Source organism: Oncorhynchus keta, chromosome 17 (genome assembly GCF_023373465.1).
Source record: "Oncorhynchus keta strain PuntledgeMale-10-30-2019 chromosome 17, Oket_V2, whole genome shotgun sequence".
NCBI classification, from domain to species: Eukaryota; Metazoa; Chordata; class Actinopteri; order Salmoniformes; family Salmonidae; genus Oncorhynchus; species Oncorhynchus keta.
Genome location: NC_068437.1, coordinates 53,992,817 through 54,017,171, shown reverse-complemented (window position 1 = coordinate 54,017,171; position 24,355 = coordinate 53,992,817). Strand labels below are relative to the sequence as shown.

At 45.5% G+C, this 24,355-nt stretch overlaps 1 protein-coding gene and 1 long non-coding RNA gene across 9 annotated transcripts in view; both read left to right on the top strand.

Annotated features, from left to right (window-relative positions):
- Positions 1-24,355, top strand: part of LOC118374288 (pleckstrin homology domain-containing family A member 5-like) — a 270,645-nt gene that overhangs the window by 168,827 nt on the left and 77,463 nt on the right. For all 8 annotated transcript variants that reach the window (XM_052466558.1, XM_052466560.1, XM_052466556.1 and 5 more), the window contains one exon: positions 7,528-7,600. In XM_052466558.1, coding sequence (XP_052322518.1) covers positions 7,528-7,600 — 73 coding nt within the window. The remainder of the gene's footprint in view (positions 1-7,527; positions 7,601-24,355) is intronic.
- Positions 13,042-14,911, top strand: LOC127908357 (uncharacterized). Its single transcript, XR_008067004.1, has 4 exons — positions 13,042-13,519; positions 14,104-14,329; positions 14,670-14,733; positions 14,879-14,911. It is a non-coding gene; the product is annotated as an uncharacterized LOC127908357 (long non-coding RNA).

Genomic DNA, 24,355 nt, shown 5'->3' with positions numbered 1-24,355 from the left:
TTTGTTATGCTGCTGCTATTCACTGTTTATTATCTATGCATAGTCACTTTACCCCTACCTACATGTACAGTACCTTCTGAATAATTCAGACCCATTGATTTTTGTTCCACATTTTGTTACATTACAGCCTTATCCCATAAATAAATGTTTGCAAATGTATTTTTTATTTTTTTAACATAAGTATTCAGACCCTTTGCTATGAGACTCGAACTTGAGCTCAGGTGCATCCTGATTCCATTGATCATCCTTGAGATGTTTCTACAACTTGATTGGAGTCCACCTGTGGTCAATTTAATTGATTGGACATGATTTGGAAAGGCACACCTGTCTATATAATGTCCCACAGTTGACAGTGCATGTCAGAGCAAAAACCAAGCCAAGAGGTCGAAGGAATTGTCCTTTGAGCTTCGAGACAGGATTGTGTAAAGGCACAGATCTGGGAAGGGTACCAAAAAATTTCTGCCTCATCGAAGGTCTCCATGAACACAGTGACCTCCATCATTCTTAAGTGGAAATAGTTTGGAACCACTAAGACTCTTCCTAGAGCTGGCCGCCCAACCATTCTGAGCAATCAGGGGAGAAGGGCCTTGGTCGGGGAGGTGACAGAGCTCTAGAGTTCCTCTGTGGAGATGGGAGAACCTTCCAGAAGGACAACCTGCAGCACTCCACCAATCAGGCTCTGGATAAGAGCGTCTGCTAAATGACTTAAATGTAAAAATGTAAATGTTTATGGTAGAGTGGCCAGACGGAAGCCACCCTCAGAAAAAGGTACATGACAGCCCACTTGGAGTTTTCCAAAAGGCACCTAAACTCTCAGACCATGAGAAACAAGATTCTCTGGTCTGATGAAACCAAGATTGAACTCTTTGGCCTGAATGCCAAGAGTCACTTCTGGAGGAAACCTGGCACCATCCCTACGGTGAAGCATGGTGGTGGCAGCATTCCCATTGCTTGGAAGGCAGCCACCACAGTTCGTCCTTTATTTAAAGGGGGTTATCAAGCTGATCCTAACTGTTCTATTTTGCCCTGTTTATCAAAAGTGTTGGAAAAACTTGTCAATAATCAACTTTCTGTCGATTGTATTATCTCTGGTATGCAATCTGGTTTCCTCTCAGGTTATGGATGTGTCACTGCAACCTTAAAGGTTCTCAATGATGTCACTATTGCCCTTGATTCTAAGCAATGTTGTGCTGCTATTTTTATTGAATTGGCCAAAGCTTTTGATACGGGAGACCATTCCATTATTGTGGGCCAGCTCAGGAGTATTGGTGTCTCTGAGGGGTCTTTGGCCTGGTTTGCTAACTACCTCTCTCAAAGAGTGCAGTGTATAAAGTCAGAAAATCTGCTGTCTCAGCCATTGTCTGTCACCAAGGGAGTACCCTAATACTCAATCTTAGGCCCCACACTCTTCTCAATTTACATCATCAACATAGCTCAGGCAGTTGGAAGCCCTCTCATCCATTTATATGCAGATGATACAGTCTTATACACAGCTGGCCCCTCCTCGGATTTTGTTAAATGCTCTACAACAAAACTTTCTTAGTGTCCTACAAGCGTTCTCTACCCTTAACCTTGTTCTGAACACCTCCAAAACAAAGGTCATGTGGTTTGGTAAGAAGAATGCCCCTCTTCCCACAGGTGTGATTACTACCTCTGAGGGTTTAGAGCTTGAGGTAGTCACCTCATACAAGTACTTGGGAGTACGGCTAGAAGGTACACTGTCCTTCTCTTAGCACATATCCAAGCTGCAGGCTAAAGTTAAATCTAGACTTGGTTTCGTCTATCGTAATCGCTCCTCTTTCACCCCAGCTGCCAAACTAACCCTGATTCAGATGACCATCCTACCCATGCTAGATTACGGAGACATAATTTATAGATCGGCAGGTAAGGGTGCTCTCGAGCGGCTCGATGTTCTTTACCATTCGGCCATCAGATTTTCCACCAATGCTCCTTATAGGACACATCACTCCACTCTATACTCCTCTGTAAACTGGTCATCTCTGTATACCCGTCGCAAGACATATACCCTGGGGCGGCAGGGTAGCCTAGTGGTTAGAGTGTTGGACTAGTAACCGGAAGGTTGCAAGTTCAAACACTCGAGCTGACAAGGTACAAATCTGTCGTTCTGCCCCTGAACAGGCAGTTAACCCACTGTTCCTAGGTCGTCATTGAAAATAAGAATTTGTTCTTAACTGACTTGCCTAGTTAAATAAAGGTGAAATTTAAAAAAGACTCACTGGTTGATGCTTATTTACTGACACTTACTTGTGGCTGCTTTGTGTGATGTATTGTTGTCTCTACCTTCTTGCCCATTGTGCTGTTGTCTGTGTCCAATAATGTTTGTACCATGTTTTCTGCAGCTACCATGTTTTGTTGCTACCATGTTGTTGTCATGTTGTGTTGCTACCATGCTATGTTGTTGGCTTAGGTCTCTCATTATGTAGTGTTGTCTCTCTTGTTGTGATGTGTGTTTTGTCCTATATTTATATTGTATTTAAATGTATATATATATATTCCCAGGCCCCTGTCCCCACAGGAGGCCTTTTGCCTTTTGGTAAAGCAGAAGAAAATCAAACTCATGCTGTGGGATTGTTTTTCAGCGGGAGGGACTGAGAGACAGGATCTAGGCAATGTTGAACAGAGCAAAGTACAGAGAGATCCTTGATGAAAACTTGCTCCAGTGTGCTCAGAGCCTCAGACTGGGGGCGAAGGTTCACCTTCCAACAGGGCAGCGACCCTAAGCACACAGCCAAGAGAATGCAGGAGTGGCTTGAACCCAAAATCAAATCAAAATCCAACCTGATCGAACATCTCTAGAGAGACCTGAAAATAGTGTAGCAACGCTCCCCATCCAACCTGACAGAGCTGGAGAGGATCTGCAGAGAAGAAATGGGAGAAACTCCTTAAATCTGCCAAGCTTGTAGCGTCATACCCAAGAAGACTCAAGGCTGTAATCGCTGCCAAAGGTGCTTCAGCAAAGTACTGAGTAAATGTGATATTTCAGTTTTTTTTAATTTTTTAAAAATAAATTAGCAAAAAATGTCTGAAATCCAGTTTTTGCTTCTTCATTGGTATTGTGTGCAGATTGATGAGGGGGGAAAACAAACAATTTGATACATTTTAAAATATGGCTGTCACCTAACAAAATGGAGGACAAGTCAAGGGGCCTGAATACTTCCCGAAGGCACTGTACATATTACCTCAATTACCTCGACTAACCCGCACATTGACGCAGTACCAAAAGTAGTGCACTATATAGGGAATATATAGGGCGGTAGGGTAGCCTAGTGGTTAGATCGTTGGACTAGTAACCGGAAGGTTGCAAGTTCAAACCCCGAGCCGACAAGGTACAAATCTGTCGTTCTGCCCCTGAACAGGCAGGTAACCCACTGTTCCTAGGTCGTCATTGAAAATAAGAATTAGTTCTTAACTGACTTGCCTGGTTAAATAAAGATAAAATAGTGTGTCATTTGGGATGCCCCAGCCCAGTGTGTGATCTGTCTGACAAACATGACGGTTTGAGAATAGAATGGTACCTCATCCATGAACATATTCAAAGCAAGACATTTCTGTGAAGGAATGGAATCGCAGGGGAGCTGGGCTGATTGTTTTCCCGGAACAAATATACCTCAATACTGTCATGTTCAAATACGTATACCGCCAGGACTGTATACATTCAAATGTACTGTGATATGTTTTGTAGTGTAATGTCACCAGAACCAACCAACCACACCCCAGAGGCAAGTGTAGAGAGAGAGAAACTTTTTTTGTGGCTGAGGACTTTCCTCTTAAACTAAATGGCTTTAAGAACTGTCATGAGTGTGGTTAAAATGATTCTGGGTCCGTGCTGGTTCCAAGAAGAACAGAACCGAGGCAGTCATTGTCCTCTCCTTCACTCCTAGGTTTTAAGAGAAGTGTTACTGTAATGACATTTCCAGATTGTCTACACAATCAAATAACATTCAGCTCAGACAACCATACATAGACATGCCACCAGGGGTCTCTTCACAGTCCCCAAGTCCAAAACAAATTCACAACACGTGGAACTCCCTTTCAAATCTCCAATTACTCAAGTGAGGAGGAAAATGACCAAAAATAAATAATTTAAACGTTTAATGGAAAGGAGGGACTGTGAGGTGACATGCACACAGACACACTGACACACAGACACATTAACACTGACACACAGACACATTAACACTGACACACAGACACATTAACACTGACACACAGACACATTAACACTGACACACAGACACATTAACACAGACACACAGACACATTAACACTGACACACAGACACATTAACACAGACACACAGACACATTAACACAGACACACAGACACATTAACACTGACACACAGACACATTAACACTGACACACAGACACATTAACACAGACACACAGACACATTAACACTGACACACAGACACATTAACACTGACACACAGACACATTAACACAGACACATTAACACTGACACACAGACACATTAACACAGACACACAGACACATTAACACTGACACACAGACACATTAACACTGACACACAGACACATTAACACTGACACACAGACACATTAACACTGACACACAGACACATTAACACTGACACACAGACACATTAACACTGACACACAGACACATTAACACTGACACACAGACACACAGACACATTAACACTGACACACAGACACATTAACACTGACACACAGACACATTAACACTGACACACAGACACATTAACACTGACACACAGACACATTAACACTGACACACAGACACATTAACACTGACACACAGACACATTAACACTGACACACAGACACATTAACACTGACACACAGACACATTAACACTGACACACAGACACATTAACACTGACACACAGACACATTAACACTGACACACAGACACACAGACACATTAACACTGACACACAGACACATTAACACTGACACACAGACACATTAACACTGACACACAGACACATTAACACTGACACACAGACACATTAACACTGACACACAGACACATTAACACTGACACACAGACACATTAACACTGACACACAGACACATTAACACTGACACACAGACACATTAACACTGACACATTAACACAGACACATTAACACTGACACACAGACACATTAACACAGACACACAGACACACAAACACATTAACACTGACACACAGACACATTAACACTGACACACAGACACATTAACACTGACACATTAACACAGACACATTAACACAGACACACAGACACACAGACACATTAACACAGACACACTGACACACAGACACATTAACACTGACACATTAACACAGACACACAGACACATTAACACAGACACATTAACACAGACACACAGACACACAGACACATTAACACAGACACACAGACACATTAACACAGACACACTGACACACAGACACATTAACACTGACACATTAACACAGACACACAGACACATTAACACAGACACATTAACACAGACACACAGACACACAGACACATTAACACAGACACACAGACACATTAACACAGACACATTAACACAGACACACAGACACATTAACACTGACACACTGACACACAGACACATTAACACAGACACACAGACACACAGACACATTAACACAGACACACAGACACATTAACACAGACACACAGACACATTAACACAGACACACAGACACACAGACACATTAACACAGACACACAGACACACAGACACATTAACACTGACACACAGACACACAGACACATTAACACAGACACACAGACACACAGACACATTAACACTGACACATTAACACATTAACACAGACACACAGACACACAGACACATTAACACTGACACACAGACACATTAACACAGACACACTGACACACAGACACATTAACACTGACACATTAACACAGACACACAGACACACAGACACAGACACACAGACACACAGACACACAGACACATTATTTGTTGTTGTATTGTTTGTACTATTGTTTATTTTTGTATTGTTTGTATGTAGTTGCATTTTAAATCAGTGTTTAGTTGCTTGTCATGTTGTGTGTGTTTTGTGGAGCCCAGGAAGAGTAGCTGCTGCTTCGGCAGCCCGTTCCCCTCCCTCACCTCCCTCTTCATCACCCTGTTCCCCTCCCTCACCTCCCTGTTCCTCTCCATCACCCCGTTCCCCTCCCTCACCTCCCTCTTTCTCTCCATCACCCCGTTCCCTCCCTCACCTCCCTCTCCCTCACCCCATTAACCTCCCTCACCTCCCTCTCCCTCACCCCATTCACCTCCCTCACCCCGTTCCCCTCCCTCAGCCAGTTCCCTCTCTCTTCCTCTCCCTCACCCCGTTCCCCTCCCTTACCTCCCTCACCCCGTTCCCCTTCCTCTCCCTCACCCTGTTCCCCTCCCTGTTCCTCTCCATCACCCCGTTCCCCTCCCTCAGCCAGTTCCCTCCCTCTTCATCACCCCGTTCCCCTCCCTCACCTCCCTCTCCCTCACCCCATTCACCTCCCTCTCCCTCACCCCGTTCCCCTCCCTCAGCCAGTTCCCTCCCTCTTCCTCTCCCTCACCCCATTCACCTCCCTCTCCCTCACCCCGTTCCCCTCCCTCAGCCAGTTCCCTCCCTCTTCCTCTCCCTCACCCCGTTCCCCTCCCTTACCTCCCCCTTCCCTCACCCCGTTCCCCTTCCTCTCCCTCACCCCGTTCCCCTCCCTCACCTCCCTCTTCCTCTCCCTCATCCCGTTCCCCTCCCTCTTCCTCTCCCTCCCACACCCACTCAGACACAATTTATTGTTCATAACTGTGTTTGTGTATCACCCGAGGTTGGTGGCATCTTAATTGGGTATGACAGGCTCGTGGTAATGGCTGGAGCAGAATATGTGGAATGGTATCAAATACATCAGACACATGGTTTCCATGTTGCCATTCCATTTGCTCCGTTCCAGCCATTATAATGAGCTGTCGTCCCCTCAGCAGCCTCCACTGGTGTGTATGTGTGTGTCTGTGAACAATACAGAACAATACAATACAATGCTCCCTGTCTTAAGGGAAGGATGTTTTCCTTGTAATCACATCTGGAGTGTACAACAGTCATTATTTTGTCTTCTTCGTCTTGTACCATGAACTAAATCATTACGTACCCTCTGAACAGCAGAGGACTGTCTGGTGATCCTAGTTTCTAGTCTTTAGAACGAGAAACAAAATCTGAAAATCTCAACATTGAAGACGTTTTGTCTTTTTACATTGGTTTGCTAACCTGCATCAGTAAAGTCAGTGTCTACAGAAAGTGTGGTAGTTTCTCAAACCTCTCCATGGGGATCCACAGCCATTCCATATATTCAACTACTTCATCAAGCTTTTGACTACTTGTTGAAAGAAGAGCTAGTTCAGGGTTACAACAAAATTGTGAAATATTTTGGGGGCTCTAATTTTTTTTTTTTTTTTTTTTTTGGGGGGTTATGTCCTCATAAAGACGTGACTGTCTGTTTGTGGTGTTGTTTCAGGACAGCACGGGGATGAAGCTATGGAAGAAGAGGTGGTTTGTGCTGTCTGATATGTGTCTGTACTACTACAGAGGTGAGTGATGTTCGTGTACCTGAACACCAAGCAGATATGTTTTTCTATGTTTTTGAGCGTTTTTATGTCCTCTTGTTGTCATTTTGGTCTCATTTCCTTCGCTCCTTCTGTGCTGTGTGCACCTTCCCGTTTACACCAGAGATGTGTATATAATGACAAGATGCTCATGTCTCCACACTCGTCGCCAAACCCACTGGCTACAAGTTATCTACATGTCTCTGCTAGGTAAAGCCCCGCCTTATCTCAGCTCACTGGTCACCATAGCAGCACCCACTCGTAGCACGCGCTCCAGCAGGTATATCTCACTGGTCCTCCTTTGGTCTCTGCTGCCAATGACTGGAACGAACTGCAAAAATCTCTGAAGCTGGTGACCTATATCTCCCTCGCTAGCTTTAAGCACCAGCTGTCAGAGCAGCTCACAGATCACTGCACCTTTACATAGCCCATCTGTAAACAGCCCATCTATCTACCTACCTCATCCCCATACTGTATTTATTTATTTATCTTGCTCCTTTGTACCCCAGTATCTCTACTTGCACATTCATCTTCTGCACATCTACCATTCCAGTGTTTAATTGCTATATTGTATTTACTTCACCACCATGGCCTATGTATTGCCTTATCTCTCTTATCTTACCTCATTTGCACACTGTATATAGACTTTTTGTTTTCTTTAGTTCTACTGTATTATTGACTGTATGTTTGTTTTACTCCATGTGTAACTCTGTGCTGTTGTACGTGTCGCACTGCTTTGCTTTATCTTGGCCAGGTCACATTTGTAAATTCTCAACTGGCCTACCTGGTTAAATATATATATATATATATATTGGTAAAAGCAGGTTCAACTATTTTGATAAAATAATAAAATTATTAGTGGGTCTGATGTTTGTGGAAGGTTTATATTTAGCCTGGGTATAACTTCACACGTCCTGAATGTATTATAATATATGCAGTGTATTTGACCTTTACTTGTACAACAAAGCTTATATAGAGGGAAAAAATAAATACAAATTAGCAGTACTGTATAAGTTTGAAAAAAATAGAGACATGATTTTTAGGCCCAGTCTGTACGACCTTGATTCCCTGAAGGATGGAATAAAATAGAACACTATGGTGTGTTTTTCCCATGTTGGGAATCTGTGAATTTGTGGTACAAGAAGAGGCATTTTGTTCATGGTGTCTTGAATCTATTAACAGGCATGTCTACGGGCCACCTGTGGTGTGACCTTCACATTGCTTCCTGGTGTTGTGATGCTGCCGTTTAGCCATGTCTCTGTGTTTATAGCATAGCTTTGTAACACATGCGTGCACACACAGACACACACTCGACAGTGGCAGAAGTCAGTCAAGCGCTTCGATGGGGGCACAGAGTTCATAACCTCTATGCCGGTCCTCCACTATGCCGACGTGTAAACACCCCCCGCCCCCGCACCCCCATGTCTGTCTGACCACAGCATTTTTCACTGGTCGCCATCCAGGGTTTTGTCTGTCAGGGTCTGAAATGGAAAGCGGAGGGAGGGCAGACGGACATCAGGAATAACACAGACGTGTCATCTCAGTGCTCAGCATAATGATGTATGTCCACACAAAGAGAGCAGCTATCTGTCTGGATGGGCTTCAGGCCACAGTTACAGCTAGACTCTAGAGCCAACAGCAGACCGATGCTTGATTATGCACTACAGTGCAGTCCCCATTCGTATGGTACTGGCTCTGATATTTTCTTTCTACATTGTCCTTTGCAGCACAGCTCCAGTGACTATGGTGGATGCGTCACCAGGCCAGCTCAGTACAGCTTGGTTTGGCTCGGCTCGGCTTAGTTGTGTGAAAAGGACTTTCTGTACTGTAGCTACTTAACCCGGATCATTCATTTACAGCCAGTGTGGTCTTTTTGGGAGGAAAGAAACTCTCAAAACTCTCTGAACAGCTGTGTCAATATTCAATGGATCTGACCATTTGTTAGAGCGTGAGAGAGAATTCAGTCAATAGCACACGTTGTGCTGCTGTTCCCTGTTGGCTGGACACTATGAGAGAAGGAGGAAGCCCTATTTTAAATCATTGTGTTTATGAACAGAAAACACCCCAATCTGGACTGGGACACTGACAGAGAAGCAGGGAAAGAGATGATCTTTCCTGTATGCTTCCTTGCCCTGGAACGGTGACGGGACCTCGATGAAGGGCAGGTGACAGCCGATTGACCCTGTCCGCAGACCGGTCAATGCGTTGCTGTCTGCACTTGCAGCGGGCCCACGCAGACAGAGACCAGAGACCAGAGACCAGAGACCAGAGAACCAGAGACCAGAGACCAGAGAACCAGAGACCAGAGACCAGAGAACCAGAGACCAGAGAACCAGAGACCAGAGAACCAGAGACCAGACGGTGATGGAGGAGGTGAAGATGGACTCAATGAATGATGCGTAAAACCGGATCAGGATTGACTGGGAGATTTAGAGTTTGTTTCAGCTGCTGTAAGTAGTACATCAGCTGGTGTGTCTTCTTGGTGACCGCTGTGATGTTGTCCTCCCACTAGAGGCTGTGATGCTGTCCTCCCACTAGAGGCTGTGATGCTGTCCTCCCACTAGAGGCTGTGATGCTGTCCTCCCACTAGAGGCTGTGATGCTGTCCTCCCACTAGAGGCTGTGATGGTGTCCTCCCCGCTAGAGGCTGTGATGCTGTCCTCCCGCTAGAGGCTGTGATGGTGTCCTCCCACTAGAGGCTGTGATGCTGTCCTCCCGCTAGAGGCTGTGATGCTGTCCTCCCGCTAGAGGCTGTGATGGTGTCCTCCCGCTAGAGGCTGTGATGCTGTCCTCCAATAGAGGCTGTGATGCTGTCCTCCCGCTAGAGGCTGTGATGGTGTCCTCCCACTAGAGGCTGTGATGCTGTCCTCCTGCTAGAGGCTGTGATGGTGTCCTCCCGCTAGAGGCTGTGATGCTGTCCTCCAATAGAGGCTGTGATGCTGTCCTCCCGCTAGAGGCTGTGATGGTGTCCTCCCGCTAGAGGCTGTGATGCTGTCCTCCCACTAGAGGCTGTGATGGTGTCCTCCCGCTAGAGGCTGTGATGCTGTCCTCCCACTAGAGGCTGTGATGCTGTCCTCCCATTAGAGACACGAAGTTGAAGGATTCAGCCGTGCTAGCCCCCAGGAAGTTGAATGATTCAGCCGTGCTAGCCCCCAGGAAGTTGAATGATTCAGCCGTGCTAACCCCCAGGAAGTTGAATGATTCAGCCGTGCTAACCCCCAGGAAGTTGAATGATTCAGCCGTGCTAACCCCCAGGAAGTTGAATGATTCAGCCGTGCTAACCCCCAGGAAGTTGAAGGATTCAGCCGTGCTAACCCCCAGGAAGTTGAATGATTCAGCCGTGCTAACCCCCAGTAAGTTGAATGCTGAATCCAATTCCGAGGGGTAGTGTGGGCGTTTTCTGAAGTCAACCATCTCCACTGTTTTGTATGTGTTGAGTTTCAGGTTATTTTGACTGCACCAGGCCACTAGTCGGTCGACCTCTCCATTGTGTTCCCATGCATAATAGAGAGATATACTGAGTATAAAAAACTTTAGGGACGACTGCTCTATCCATGACTAGAGGTGAGAGCATGAATCTAGTATTATGATCCCTGGTGTAGAGTGACTAGAGGTGAGAGCATGAATCTAGTTGATGATCCCTGGTGTAGAGTGACTAGAGGTGAGAGCATGAATCTAGTATAATGATCCCTGGTGTAGAGTGACTAGAGGTGAGAGCATGAATCTAGTATAATGATCCCTGGTGTAGAGTGACTAGAGGTGAGAGCATGAATCTAGTATAATGATCCCTGGTGTAGAGTGACTAGAGGTGAGAGCATGAATCTAGTATTATGATCCCTGGTGTAGAGTGACTAGAGGTGAGAGCATGAATCTAGTTGATGATCCCTGGTGTAGAGTGACTAGAGGTGAGAGCTTGAATCTAGTTTAATGGTCCCTGGTGTAGAGTGACTAGAGGTGAGAGCATGAATCTAGTTGATGATCCCTGGTGTAGAGTGACTAGAGATGAGAGCATGAATCTAGTTGATGATCCCTGGTGTAGAGTGACTAGAGGTGAGAGCATGAATCTAGTTGATGATCCCTGGTGTAGAGTGACTAGAGGTGAGAGCATGCATCTAGTATTATGATCCCTGGTGTAGAGTGACTAGAGGTGAGAGCATGAATCTAGTTGATGATCCCTGGTGTAGAGTGACTAGAGGTGAGAGCATGCATCTAGTATTATGATCCCTGGTGTAGAGTGACTAGAGGTGAGAGCATGAATCTAGTTGATGATCCCTGGTGTAGAGTGACTAGAGGTGAGAGCATGCATCTAGTATTATGATCCCTGGTGTAGAGTGACTAGAGATGAGAGCATGAATCTAGTATATGGATTCCTGGTGTAGAGTGACTAGAGGTGAAAGCATGAATCTAGTATAATGATCCCTGGTGTAGAGTGACTAGAGGTGAGAGCATGAATCTAGTATAATGATCCCTGGTGTAGAGTGACTAGAGGTGAGAGCATGAATCTAGTATTATGATCCCTGGTGTAGAGTGACCAGGAGTGAGAGCATAAATCTAGTATAATGATCCCTGGTGTAGAGTGACTAGAGGTGAGAGCATGAATCTAGTTGATGATCCCTGGTGTAGAGTGACTAGAGGTGAGAGCATGCATCTAGTATTATGATCCCTGGTGTAGAGTGACTAGAGATGAGAGCATGAATCTAGTATAAGGATTCCTGGTGTAGAGTGACTAGAGGTGAGAGCATGAATCTAGTATAATGATCCCTGGTGTAGAGTGACTAGAGGTGAGAGCATGAATCTAGTATAATGATCCCTGGTGTAGAGTGACTAGAGGTGAGAGCATGAATCTAGTATTATGATCCCTGGTGTAGAGTGACCAGAAGTGAGAGCATAAATCTAGTATAATGATCCCTGGTGTAGAGTGACTAGAGGTGAGAGCATGAATCTAGTATAATGATCCCTGGTGTAGAGTGACTAGAGGTGAGAGCATGAATCTAGTATAATGATCCCTGGTGTAGAGTGACTAGAGGTGAGAGCATGAATCTAGTATTATGATCCCTGGTGTAGAGTGACTAGAGGTGAGTGCATGAATCTAGTTGATGATCCCTGGTGTAGAGTGACTAGAGGTGAGAGCTTGAATCCAGTTTAATGGTCCCTGGTGTAGAGTGACTAGAGGTGAGAGCATGAATCTAGTTGATGATCCCTGGTGTTGAGTGACTAGAGGTGAGAGCATGAATCTAGTATAATGATCCCTGGTGTAGAGTGACTAGAGGTGAGAGCATGAATCTAGTTGATGATCCCTGGTGTAGGTAGAGTGACTAGAGGTGAGAGCATGAATCTCATATAATGATCCCTGGTGTAGAGTGACTAGAGGTGAGAGCATGAATCTAGTATTATGATCCCTGGTGTAGAGTGACTAGAGGTGAGAGCATGAATCTAGTATAATGATCCCTGGTGTAGAGTGACTAGAGGTGAGAGCATGAATCTAGTATAATGATCCCTGGTGTAGAGTGATAAGAGGTGAGAGCATGAATCTAGTATTATGATCCCTGGTGTAGAGTGACTAGAGGTGAGAGCATGAATCTAGTTGATGATCCCTGGTGTAGAGTGACTAGAGGTGAGAGCATGAATCTGGTTGATGATCCCTGGTGTAGAGTGACTAGAGGTGAGAGCTTGAATCCAGTTTAATGGTCCCTGGTGTAGAGTGACTAGAGGTGAGAGCATGAATCTAGTTGATGATCCCAGGTGTTGAGTGACTAGAGGTGAGAGCATGAATCTAGTATAATGATCCCTGGTGTAGAGTGACTAGAGGTGAGAGCATGAATCTGGTTGATGATCCCTGGTGTAGAGTGACTAGAGGTGAGAGCATGAATCTAGTATTATGATCCCTGGTGTAGAGTGACTAGAGGTGAGAGCATGAATCTAGTATAATGATCCCTGGTGTAGAGTGACTAGAGGTGAGAGCATGAATCTAGTTGATGATCCCTGGTGTAGAGTGACTAGAGGTGAGAGCTTGAATCTAGTTTAATGGTCCCTGGTGTAGAGTGACTAGAGGTGAGAGCATGAATCTAGTTGATGATCCCAGGTGTTGAGTGACTAGAGGTGAGAGCATGAATCTAGTATAATGATCCCTGGTGTAGAGTGACTAGAGGTGAGAGCATGAATCTGGTTGATGATCCCTGGTGTAGAGTGACTAGAGGTGAGAGCATGAATCTAGTATTATGATCCCTGGTGTAGAGTGACTAGAGGTGAGAGCATGAATCTAGTATAATGATCCCTGGTGTAGAGTGACTAGAGGTGAGAGCATGAATCTAGTTGATGATCCCTGGTGTAGAGTGACTAGAGGTGAGAGCATGAATCTAGTATTATGATCCCTGGTGTAGAGTGACTAGAGGTGAGAGCATGAATCTAGTATAATGATCCCTGGTGTAGAGTGACTAGAGGTGAGAGCATGAATCTAGTATGATGATCCCTGGTGTAGAGTGACTAGAGGTGAAAGCATGAATCTAGTTGATGATCCCTGGTGTAGAGTGACTAGAGGTGAGAGCATGAATCTAGTTGATGATCCCTGGTGTTGAGTGACTAGAGGTGAGAGCATGAATCTTGTATAATGATCCCTGGTGTAGAGTGACTAGAGGTGAGAGCATGAATCTAGTTGATGATCCCTGGTGTTGAGTGACTAGAGGTGAGAGCATGAATCTAGTTGATGATCCCTGGTGTTGAGTGACTAGAGGTGAGAGCATGAATCTTGTATAATGATCCCTGGTGTAGAGTGACTAGAGGTGAGAGCATGAATCTAGTATTATGATCCCTGGTGTAGTGACTAGAGGTGAGAGCATGAATCTAGTATTATGATCCCTGGTGTAGAGTGACTAGAGGTGAGAGCATGAATCTAGTTGATGATCCCTGGTGTAGTGACTAGAGGTGAGAGCATGAATCTAGTTGATGATCCCTGGTGTTGAGTGACTAGAGGTGAGAGCATGAATCTAGTATAATGATCCCTGGTGTAGAGTGACTAGAGGTGAGAGCATGAATCTAGTTGATGATCCCTGGTGTAGGTAGAGTGACTAGAGGTGAGAGCATGAATCTCGTATAATGATCCCTGGTGTAGAGTGACTAGAGGTGAGAGCATGAATCTAGTTGATGATCCCTGGTGTTGAGTGACTAGAGGTGAGAGCATGAATCTAGTATAATGATCCCTGGTGTAGAGTGACTAGAGGTGAGAGCATGAATCTAGTTGATGATCCCTGGTGTAGAGTGACTAGAGGTGAGAGCATGAATCTAGTATTATGATCCCTGGTGTAGAGTGACTAGAGGTGAGAGCATGAATCTAGTTGATGATCCCTGGTGTAGAGTGACTAGAGGTGAGAGCATGAATCTAGTTGATGATCCCTGGTGTAGAGTGACTAGAGGTGAGAGCATGAATCTTGTATAATGATCCCTGGTGTAGAGTGACTAGAGGTGAGAGCATGAATCTAGTTGATGATCCCTGGTGTAGAGTGACTAGAGGTGAGAGCATGAATCTAGTATAATGATCCCTGGTGTAGAGTGACTAGAGGTGAGAGCATGAATCTAGTTGATGATCCCTGGTGTAGGTAGAGTGACTAGAGGTGAGAGCATGAATCTCATATAATGATCCCTGGTGTAGAGTGACTAGAGGTGAGAGCATGAATCTAGTATTATGATCCCTGGTGTAGAGTGACTAGAGGTGAGAGCATGAATCTAGTATAATGATCCCTGGTGTAGAGTGACTAGAGGTGAGAGCATGAATCTAGTATTATGATCCCTGGTGTAGAGTGACTAGAGGTGAGAGCATGAATCTAGTTGATGATCCCTGGTGTAGAGTGACTAGAGGTGAGAGCATGAATCTAGTTGATGATCCCTGGTGTAGAGTGACTAGAGGTGAAAGCATGAATCTAGTTGATGATCCCTGGTGTAGAGTGACTAGAGGTGAGAGCATGAATCTAGTTGATGATCCCTGGTGTTGAGTGACTAGAGGTGAGAGCATGAATCTTGTATAATGATCCCTGGTGTAGAGTGACTAGAGGTGAGAGCATGAATCTAGTATTATGATCCCTGGTGTAGAGTGACTAGAGGTGAGAGCATGAATCTAGTATAATGATCCCTGGTGTAGAGTGACTAGAGGTGAGAGCATGAATCTAGTTGATGATCCCTGGTGTAGAGTGACTAGAGGTGAGAGCATGAATCTAGTATTATGATCCCTGGTGTAGAGTGACTAGAGGTGAAAGCATGAATCTAGTTGATGATCCCTGGTGTTGAGTGACTAGAGGTGAGAGCATGAATCTTGTATAATGATCCCTGGTGTAGAGTGACTAGAGGTGAGAGCATGAATCTAGTTGATGATCCCTGGTGTTGAGTGACTAGAGGTGAGAGCATGAATCTAGTTGATGATCCCTGGTGTTGAGTGACTAGAGGTGAGAGCATGAATCTTGTATAATGATCCCTGGTGTAGAGTGACTAGAGGTGAGAGCATGAATCTAGTATTATGATCCCTGGTGTAGTGACTAGAGGTGAGAGCATGAATCTAGTATTATGATCCCTGGTGTAGAGTGACTAGAGGTGAGAGCATGAATCTAGTTGACTTCCCCTGGTTCCGGTTGGAGCGAGAGTGTGAGAGCATTCGCACTTCCCTCTGCAGGTTGTATAACTTTTTTATAACTTTTTCATTACATTTCATTATAGTACAACGGTGATTTGTCATAATCTAGTAATTCTTCTTAGCTAGCTACATAGCCGTCCTTGTATCAGAGATAATTGCATAATTATCGTGATTGGTCGTGACTAACGTAGCCTTCACTGCTATTCGCCCAGGAGCTAGCTAACGCACACAGATTAGCATCACTGTAGTGCTATTCACTCAACTGTGACGACTTGATTAGTTCAGTGTTAACTAGCTACATAGCTGTCTTTGTTTCCAAGATAATTGTGTAGTTTAGTGTGTGCATGCCTTGGAGTGATTATCTTAATTCACTGAGGTTCGCTAGCCAGCTATATTATGATCCCTTGTCGTCCTTAACGTGAGAGATGACTCTGCTAGCTGCCAACAGCTAACTGCTAACAGCTAGCCAACGTCTGCTGTTTTGAATTCAACAACCCGGTCAGGTGGTTTCACATTTTCGTTTCATTGCAGTGCAGCGGTTTGATTTGTTTGATCGTGGCTAGCTGCATAGCCCTTTGTTTCAAAGATAATTGTGTAGTCCCTGGACCGATTCCCTAGGTTGAGCATAATCAGCTATTGTCCCTCTTTTAACTCAACGTGAATCGTAAACAACACTGCTAGCTGACCAGCTGAGCCCCCGAATAGCAGCACTGTAGAATTATTACACTCAACGGAACGACTTGATTAGTGTAGTGTCAACAACGCAGCTAATGCCAGCTTAGCCTACTTTAGCAGTACTGTATCATTTTAATCATTTTAGTCAATAAGATTCTTGCTACGTAAGCTTAACTTTCTGAACATTCGAGACGTGAGTCCGCTTGTCATTCCAATTTCCTTGCATTAGCGTAGCCTTTTCTGTAGCCTGTCAACTATGTGTCCGTCTATCCCTGTTCTCTCCTCTCTGCACAGACCATACAAACGCTCCACACCGTGACGTGGCCGTGACCACCCTAACCTGGTGGTCCCAGCGTGAGAGCACGAATCTAGTTCCAGGTCTCTGGTAGCCTCTGGAACTGCCAATCTGCGGATCCAACAAGGCAGAGTTCATCTCAGCCATGAATCTAGTATCCAGTCCCTTGACTTCTTGGCACTGACGGAAACATGGATCACCACAGATAACACTGCTACTCCTACTGCTCTCTCCTCGTCCCCCACGTGTTCTGACACCCCGAGAGCTTCTGGTCAGATCCCTGGGGTGGTGAATCACCGGTGATCCTCATCTCTCCCAAGTGGTCTTTCCCTGGTTTCTCCCTTACCCATCTGTCTATTGCCTCCCTTTGAATTCCATGCTGTCACAGTTACCAGCCCTTTCAAGCTTAACATCCTGATCATTTATCGAGGTGAGAGCCCTCCAGGTTCCCTCGGGTGAGAGCATCAATGAGCTTGATGCCTTGATAAGCTCCTTTCCTGGTGTAGACGAGGTGACCTCTCACAGTTCTGGGTGACTTTAACCTCCCCACGTCTACCTTTGACTCATTCCTCTCTGCCTCCTTCTTTCCACTCCTCTCCTCTTTTGTAGACCTCACCCTCTCACCCTCCCCCTACTCACAAGATCCCTGGTGTGACCTCATCTTTGACTAGATGCTGTTCTTCCACTAACCTCATTGCAACTCCCCTCCAAGTCTCCGACCACTACATGAATCCTTTTCCCTCTCGCTCTCATCCAACACTTCCCACACTGCCCTACTCGGATGGTATCGCATGAATCCCAGTATTTATCCCTTGCTCTGACTCTGAGAGCCTAGTATTCTCCCTGGTTCCATCCTATCTTCTCTGATCCCTCTGCTCAAACTTTCTCCAACCTATCTCCTGATTCTGCCTCCTCAACCCTCCTCTCCTCCCTTACTGCATCCTTTGACTCCCTATGTCCCCTATCCTCCAGGCCGGCTCGAATCCTCCCTCCCGCCTCCGTGGCTCGAGTGACTCATTGCCCTGGCTCACAGAACAGGGCTCCCTGGGCAGCTAGAGGTGGAAATGGAGTATTAAAATCCCTGGTGTAGAGGACCTGGCATCCTTTCACTCCCTCCTCTCTACATTTTCCTCCTCTGTCTCTGCTGACTAAAGCCACTTTCTACCATTCTAAATTCCAAGCATCTGCCTCTAATCCCTGGGAAGCTCTTTGCCACCTTCTCTCCCTCCTGAATGATCCCCCCTGTCCTCCCTAGAGGTGAGAGATGAATCTTCGTGATCCCTTTTGAAAAGAAGGTGATGACATCCGATCCCTGGTTTGCTAAGTGAAAGCATGAATCTAGTACCGCTGGTTCTGCTCACACTGCCCTACCCTATGCTCTGAATCTATTATGATCCCTGGTCTCTCCAGATGAAATGAATCTAGTATCCCTTGTGACGACTAGAGGTGAGCATGAACCTGCCCGCTGTGACCCTATCCCCTCCTCTCTTCTCCAGACCATTTCCGGAGACCTTCTCCCTTACCTTACTAGCTGAGAGCATCAATCTCATCCCTGACCCTGGCTAGAGTCCCTCCCGTCTTCAGGTGAGAGCATGAATCGAGAGTTGATCCCTGGTCTGAAAAAGAGGTGAGAGCATGAATCCCTCCGATGTCCCTGGTGTAACTACAGACCAGTGAGAGCTTCTCTCTTCCCTGGTGTAGAGTCTCCAAAACTCCCTTGAGACTAGAGGTGAGAGCATGAATCCTTGGCCAGCTCCCTGGTGCTATCTCTCTGAGAATGAATCTTCTTGATCCAAATCAGAATCAGGTTTCAAGACTAGTGAGATTCAATCTAGTATTATGATCCCTGGTGTATGACTAGAGGTGAGAGCATGAATCTAGTATTCTGATCCCTCTGCTCTCATCCTGAATCTAGACCTATGGCTCCCTGGTGAGAGTGACTAGTGAACCATCAGATCTAGAGGTGAGAGCATGAATCTCCATCCCTGGTGTAGAGTGACTAGGGCATGAATCTAGTATGATGATCCCCACGCTGTGGAGTGACTAGAGGTGAGAGCATGAATCTAGACAGGTGATCCCTGGTGGACTAGTGAGAGCATGAATCTGTCTCCTGATCCCTGGTGCTCTGACCACTGGTGTCCCCAGGGCTCTGTTCTAGGCCCCTCTTATTCTGACTATACACCAAGTCACTTGGCTCTGTCATAACCTCACATGGTCTGAATCCTATCATGATCCTGGTGCAGACGACTACACAATTAATCTTCTCCTTTCCCTTCTGATGACCAGGTGGCATGAATCTATCTCTGCATGTCTGGCAGACATATCAGTGTGGATGAATCTAGTATTATCATCCCTCAGAGCTGAACTCAGCAAGACGAGAGCATGAATCTCTTCCTGATCCCTGGGAAGGACTGCCATGAATCTAGTATCCATGATCCGCCATCACGGTGAGACAAATCCATTGTGTCCCTCCTCCCAGAGCGCTAAGAAGCATGAATCTAGTGATCCTGGACAACACCCTGAGAGCTCAACTAACATCAAGGCGGTGTCCCGTTCCTGAGTGAGGTTCATGCTCTACAACATCCGCAGAGTACGACCCTGCCTCACACAGGACTAGAGGTGAGGTCCTGAATCCAGGCACTTGTCATCTAGAGGTGAGAGCATGAATCTGATCCCTGGTGTATTGACTGCAACTCGCTGTTGGCTGGGCTCCCTGCCTGAATGCCATTAAATCCCTGGTGTAGATCCAGAGGTGAGAGCCCGAATCTGGTGTTCATCCTTCCCAAGTGAGAGCATGAACCCCGCTCCTCCCTCTCTCCACTGGCTTCCAGTTGAGAGCATGAATCCGCTACAAGACCATGGTGCTCGCCACGGAGCTGTGAGGGCATGAATCTAGTATTATGACCTCAGTACCTCCAGGCTCTGAATCAGGCCCTACACCCAAACAAGGGCACTGGTGTTGAGTGACGTTCATCCACCCTGGCCTGCTCGCCTCCTACCACTGAGGAATGAATCTAGTTTATGATCCCTGCTCAGCCCAGTCAAAAATCTGTTCGATCCCTGGTCTGGCCCCCAATGGTGGAACAAACTCCCTCACGATCCCAGGACAGCGGAGTCAATCACCACCTTCCGGAGACACCTGAAACCCCACCCTCTTCAGAGGAATACCTAGGATAGGGTAAGTAAGGGTGAGAGCATAATCCTTCTGATCCCTGGTGTCCCCCAACAAGATTTAGATGCAAGTGGCTGTTCCACTGGTTGTCATAAGGTGTATGCATGAATTTGTATTATGATCCCTGGTGGATAAGAGGTGAAATGACTTAAATGTAAATGTAAATGATCCCTGGTGTAGTGACTAGAGGTGAGAGCATGAATCTAGTTGATGATCCCTGGTGTTGAGTGACTAGAGGTGAGAGCATGAATCTAGTATAATGATCCCTGGTGTAGAGTGACTAGAGGTGAGAGCATGAATCTAGTTGATGATCCCTGGTGTAGGTAGAGTGACTAGAGGTGAGAGCATGAATCTCGTATAATGATCCCTGGTGTAGAGTGACTAGAGGTGAGAGCATGAATCTAATATTATGATCCCTGGTGTTGAGTGACTAGAGGTGAGAGCATGAATCTAGTATTATGATCCCTGGTGTAGAGTGACTAGAGGTGAGAGCATGAATCTAGTATTATGATCCCTGGTGTAGAGTGACTAGAGGTGAGAGCATGAATCTAGTATTATGATCCCTGGTTTAGAGTGACTCGAGGTGAGAGCATGAATCTAGTATTATGATCCCTGGTGTAGAGTGACTAGAGGTGAGAGCATGAATCTAGTATTATGATCCCTGGTTTAGAGTGACTCGAGGTGAGAGCATGAATCTAGTATTATGATCCCTGGTTTAGAGTGACTCGAGGTGAGAGCATGAATCTAGTATTATGATCCCTGGTGTAGAGTGACTAGAGGTGAGAGCATGAATCTAGTTGATGATCCCTGGTGTAGAGTGACTAGAGGTGAGAGCATGAATCTAGTATTATGATCCCTGGTTTAGAGTGACTCGAGGTGAGAGCATGAATCTAGTATTATGATCCCTGGTGTAGAGTGACTAGAGGTGAGAGCATGAATCTAGTATTATGACGTGTTGCTTCCTGTTTGTCTGGAAGTCAGTGATCCATCTTGTAAACCTACTACAGTGTCTTCGGGAAGTATTCACAGCCATCTTGACAGATGCAGCTGGACACGTTCAACTGAGAGAGTTTGTGTTGTAGCAGTTCCGGGATGATGGTATTAAATGCAGAGCTGTAGTCCACAAACGATAACCTTGGAAATATGTCTTTGGGTTATGGAGGTGTTTGAAGATGTTGTGCAGATAACGTGACATCAAACACACCCAACACCTTTTGAACAGCAGCAGGTCATACATATCCTGACGTACAGTATGATTGTGTCCCAAATGGCAGCCTATTCCCCACGTAATGCTCTATGGACTCTGGTCAAAAGTAGGGCGCTATGAAAGGAATATGGTGACATGGAAACCTACTACAGTGTCTTCGGGAAGTATTCCACAGCCTGTTGTTCACACATTTTGTTGAGTTACAGCCTGAATTTAAAATTAATTGAATTTAGATGTTTTTGTTTTGTCGCTTGGCCTACGCACAATATCCCATAATGTCAAATAGGAATTATGTTTTTTTTTTTTTTTTTTTGTACTAATTAATCAAAAATGAAAAGCTTAAATGTCTTGAGTCAATGAGTATTCAATCCTTTTGTTATGGCAAGCGTAAATAAGTAAACATTTGCTTAACAAGTCACATAAGAAGTTACATGCACTCTGTGTAATGATAGTGTTTAACCGGATTTTTGAATGACTACTTCATCTCTGTACCCCACACATGAAGTTATCTGTAAGGTCAGTCATCTCTGTACCCCACACATGAAGTTATCTGTAAGGTCCCTCATCTCTGTACCCCACACATGAAGTTATCTGTAAGGTCCCTCATCTCTGTACCCCACACATGAAGTTATCTGTAAGGTCCCTCATCTCTGTACCCCACACATGAAGTTATCTGTAAGGTCCCTCATCTCTGTACCCCACACATGAAGTTATCTGTAAGGTCCCTCATCTCTGTACCCCACACATGAAGTTATCTGTAAGGTCCCTCATCTCTGTACCCCACACATGAAGTTATCTGTAAGGTCCCTCATCTCTGTACCCCACACATGAAGTTATCTGTAAGGTCCCTCATCTCTGTACCCCACACATGAAGTTATCTGTAAGGTCCCTCATCTCTGTACCCCACACATGAAGTTATCTGTAAGGTCCCTCATCTCTGTACCCCACACATGAAGTTATCTGTAAGGTCCCTCATCTCTGTACCCCACACATGAAGTTATCTGTAAGGTCCCTCATCTCTGTACCCCACACATGAAGTTATCTGTAAGGTCCCTCATCTCTGTACCCCACACATGAAGTTATCTGTAAGGTCCCTCATCTCTGTACCCCACACATGAAGTTATCTGTAAGGTCCCTCATCTCTGTACCCCACACATGAAGTTATCTGTAAGGTCCCTCATCTCTGTACCCCACACATGAAGTTATCTGTAAGGTCCCTCATCTCTGTACCCCACACATGAAGTTATCTGTAAGGTCCCTCATCTCTGTACCCCACACATGAAGTTATCTGTAAGGTCCCTCATCTCTGTACCCCACACATGAAGTTATCTGTAAGGTCCCTCATCTCTGTACCCCACACATGAAGTTATCTGTAAGGTCCCTCATCTCTGTACCCCACACATGAAGTTATCTGTAAGGTCCCTCATCTCTGTACCCCACACATGAAGTTATCTGTAAGGTCCCTCATCTCTGTACCCCACACATGAAGTTATCTGTAAGGTCCCTCATCTCTGTACCCCACACATGAAGTTATCTGTAAGGTCCCTCATCTCTGTACCCCACACATGAAGTTATCTGTAAGGTCCCTCATCTCTGTACCCCACACATGAAGTTATCTGTAAGGTCCCTCATCTCTGTACCCCACACATGAAGTTATCTGTAAGGTCCCTCATCTCTGTACCCCACACATGAAGTTATCTGTAAGGTCCCTCATCTCTGTACCCCACACATGAAGTTATCTGTAAGGTCCCTCATCTCTGTACCCCACACATGAAGTTATCTGTAAGGTCCCTCATCTCTGTACCCCACACATGAAGTTATCTGTAAGGTCCCTCATCTCTGTACCCCACACATGAAGTTATCTGTAAGGTCCCTCATCTCTGTACCCCACACATGAAGTTATCTGTAAGGTCCCTCATCTCTGTACCCCACACATGAAGTTATCTGTAAGGTCCCTCATCTCTGTACCCCACACATGAAGTTATCTGTAAGGTCCCTCATCTCTGTACCCCACACATGAAGTTATCTGTAAGGTCCCTCATCTCTGTACCCCACACATGAAGTTATCTGTAAGGTCCCTCATCTCTGTACCCCACACATGAAGTCCCCTCATCTCTGTACCCCACACATGAAGTTATCTGTAAGGTCCCTATCTCTGTACCCCACACATGAAGTTATCTGTAAGGTCCCTCATCTCTGTACCCCACACATGAAGTTATCTGTAAGGTCCCTCATCTCTGTACCCCACACATGAAGTTATCTGTAAGGTCCCTCATCTCTGTACCCCACACATGAAGTTATCTGTAAGGTCCCTCATCTCTGTACCCCACACATGAAGTTATCTGTAAGGTCCCTCATCTCTGTACCCCACACATGAAGTTATCTGTAAGGTCCCTCATCTCTGTACCCCACACATGAAGTTATCTGTAAGGTCCCTCATCTCTGTACCCCACACATGAAGTTATCCCCTCATCTCTGTACCCCATGAAGTTATCTGTAAGGTCCCTCATCTCTGTACCCCACACATGAAGTTATCTGTAAGGTCCCTCATCTCTGTACCCCACACATGAAGTTATCTGTAAGGTCCCTCATCTCTGTACCCCACACATGAAGTTATCTGTAAGGTCCCTCATCTCTGTACCCCACACATGAAGTTATCTGTAAGGTCCCTCATCTCTGTACCCCACACATGAAGTTATCTGTAAGGTCCCTCATCTCTGTACCCCACACATGAAGTTATCTGTAAGGTCCCTCATCTCTGTACCCCACACATGA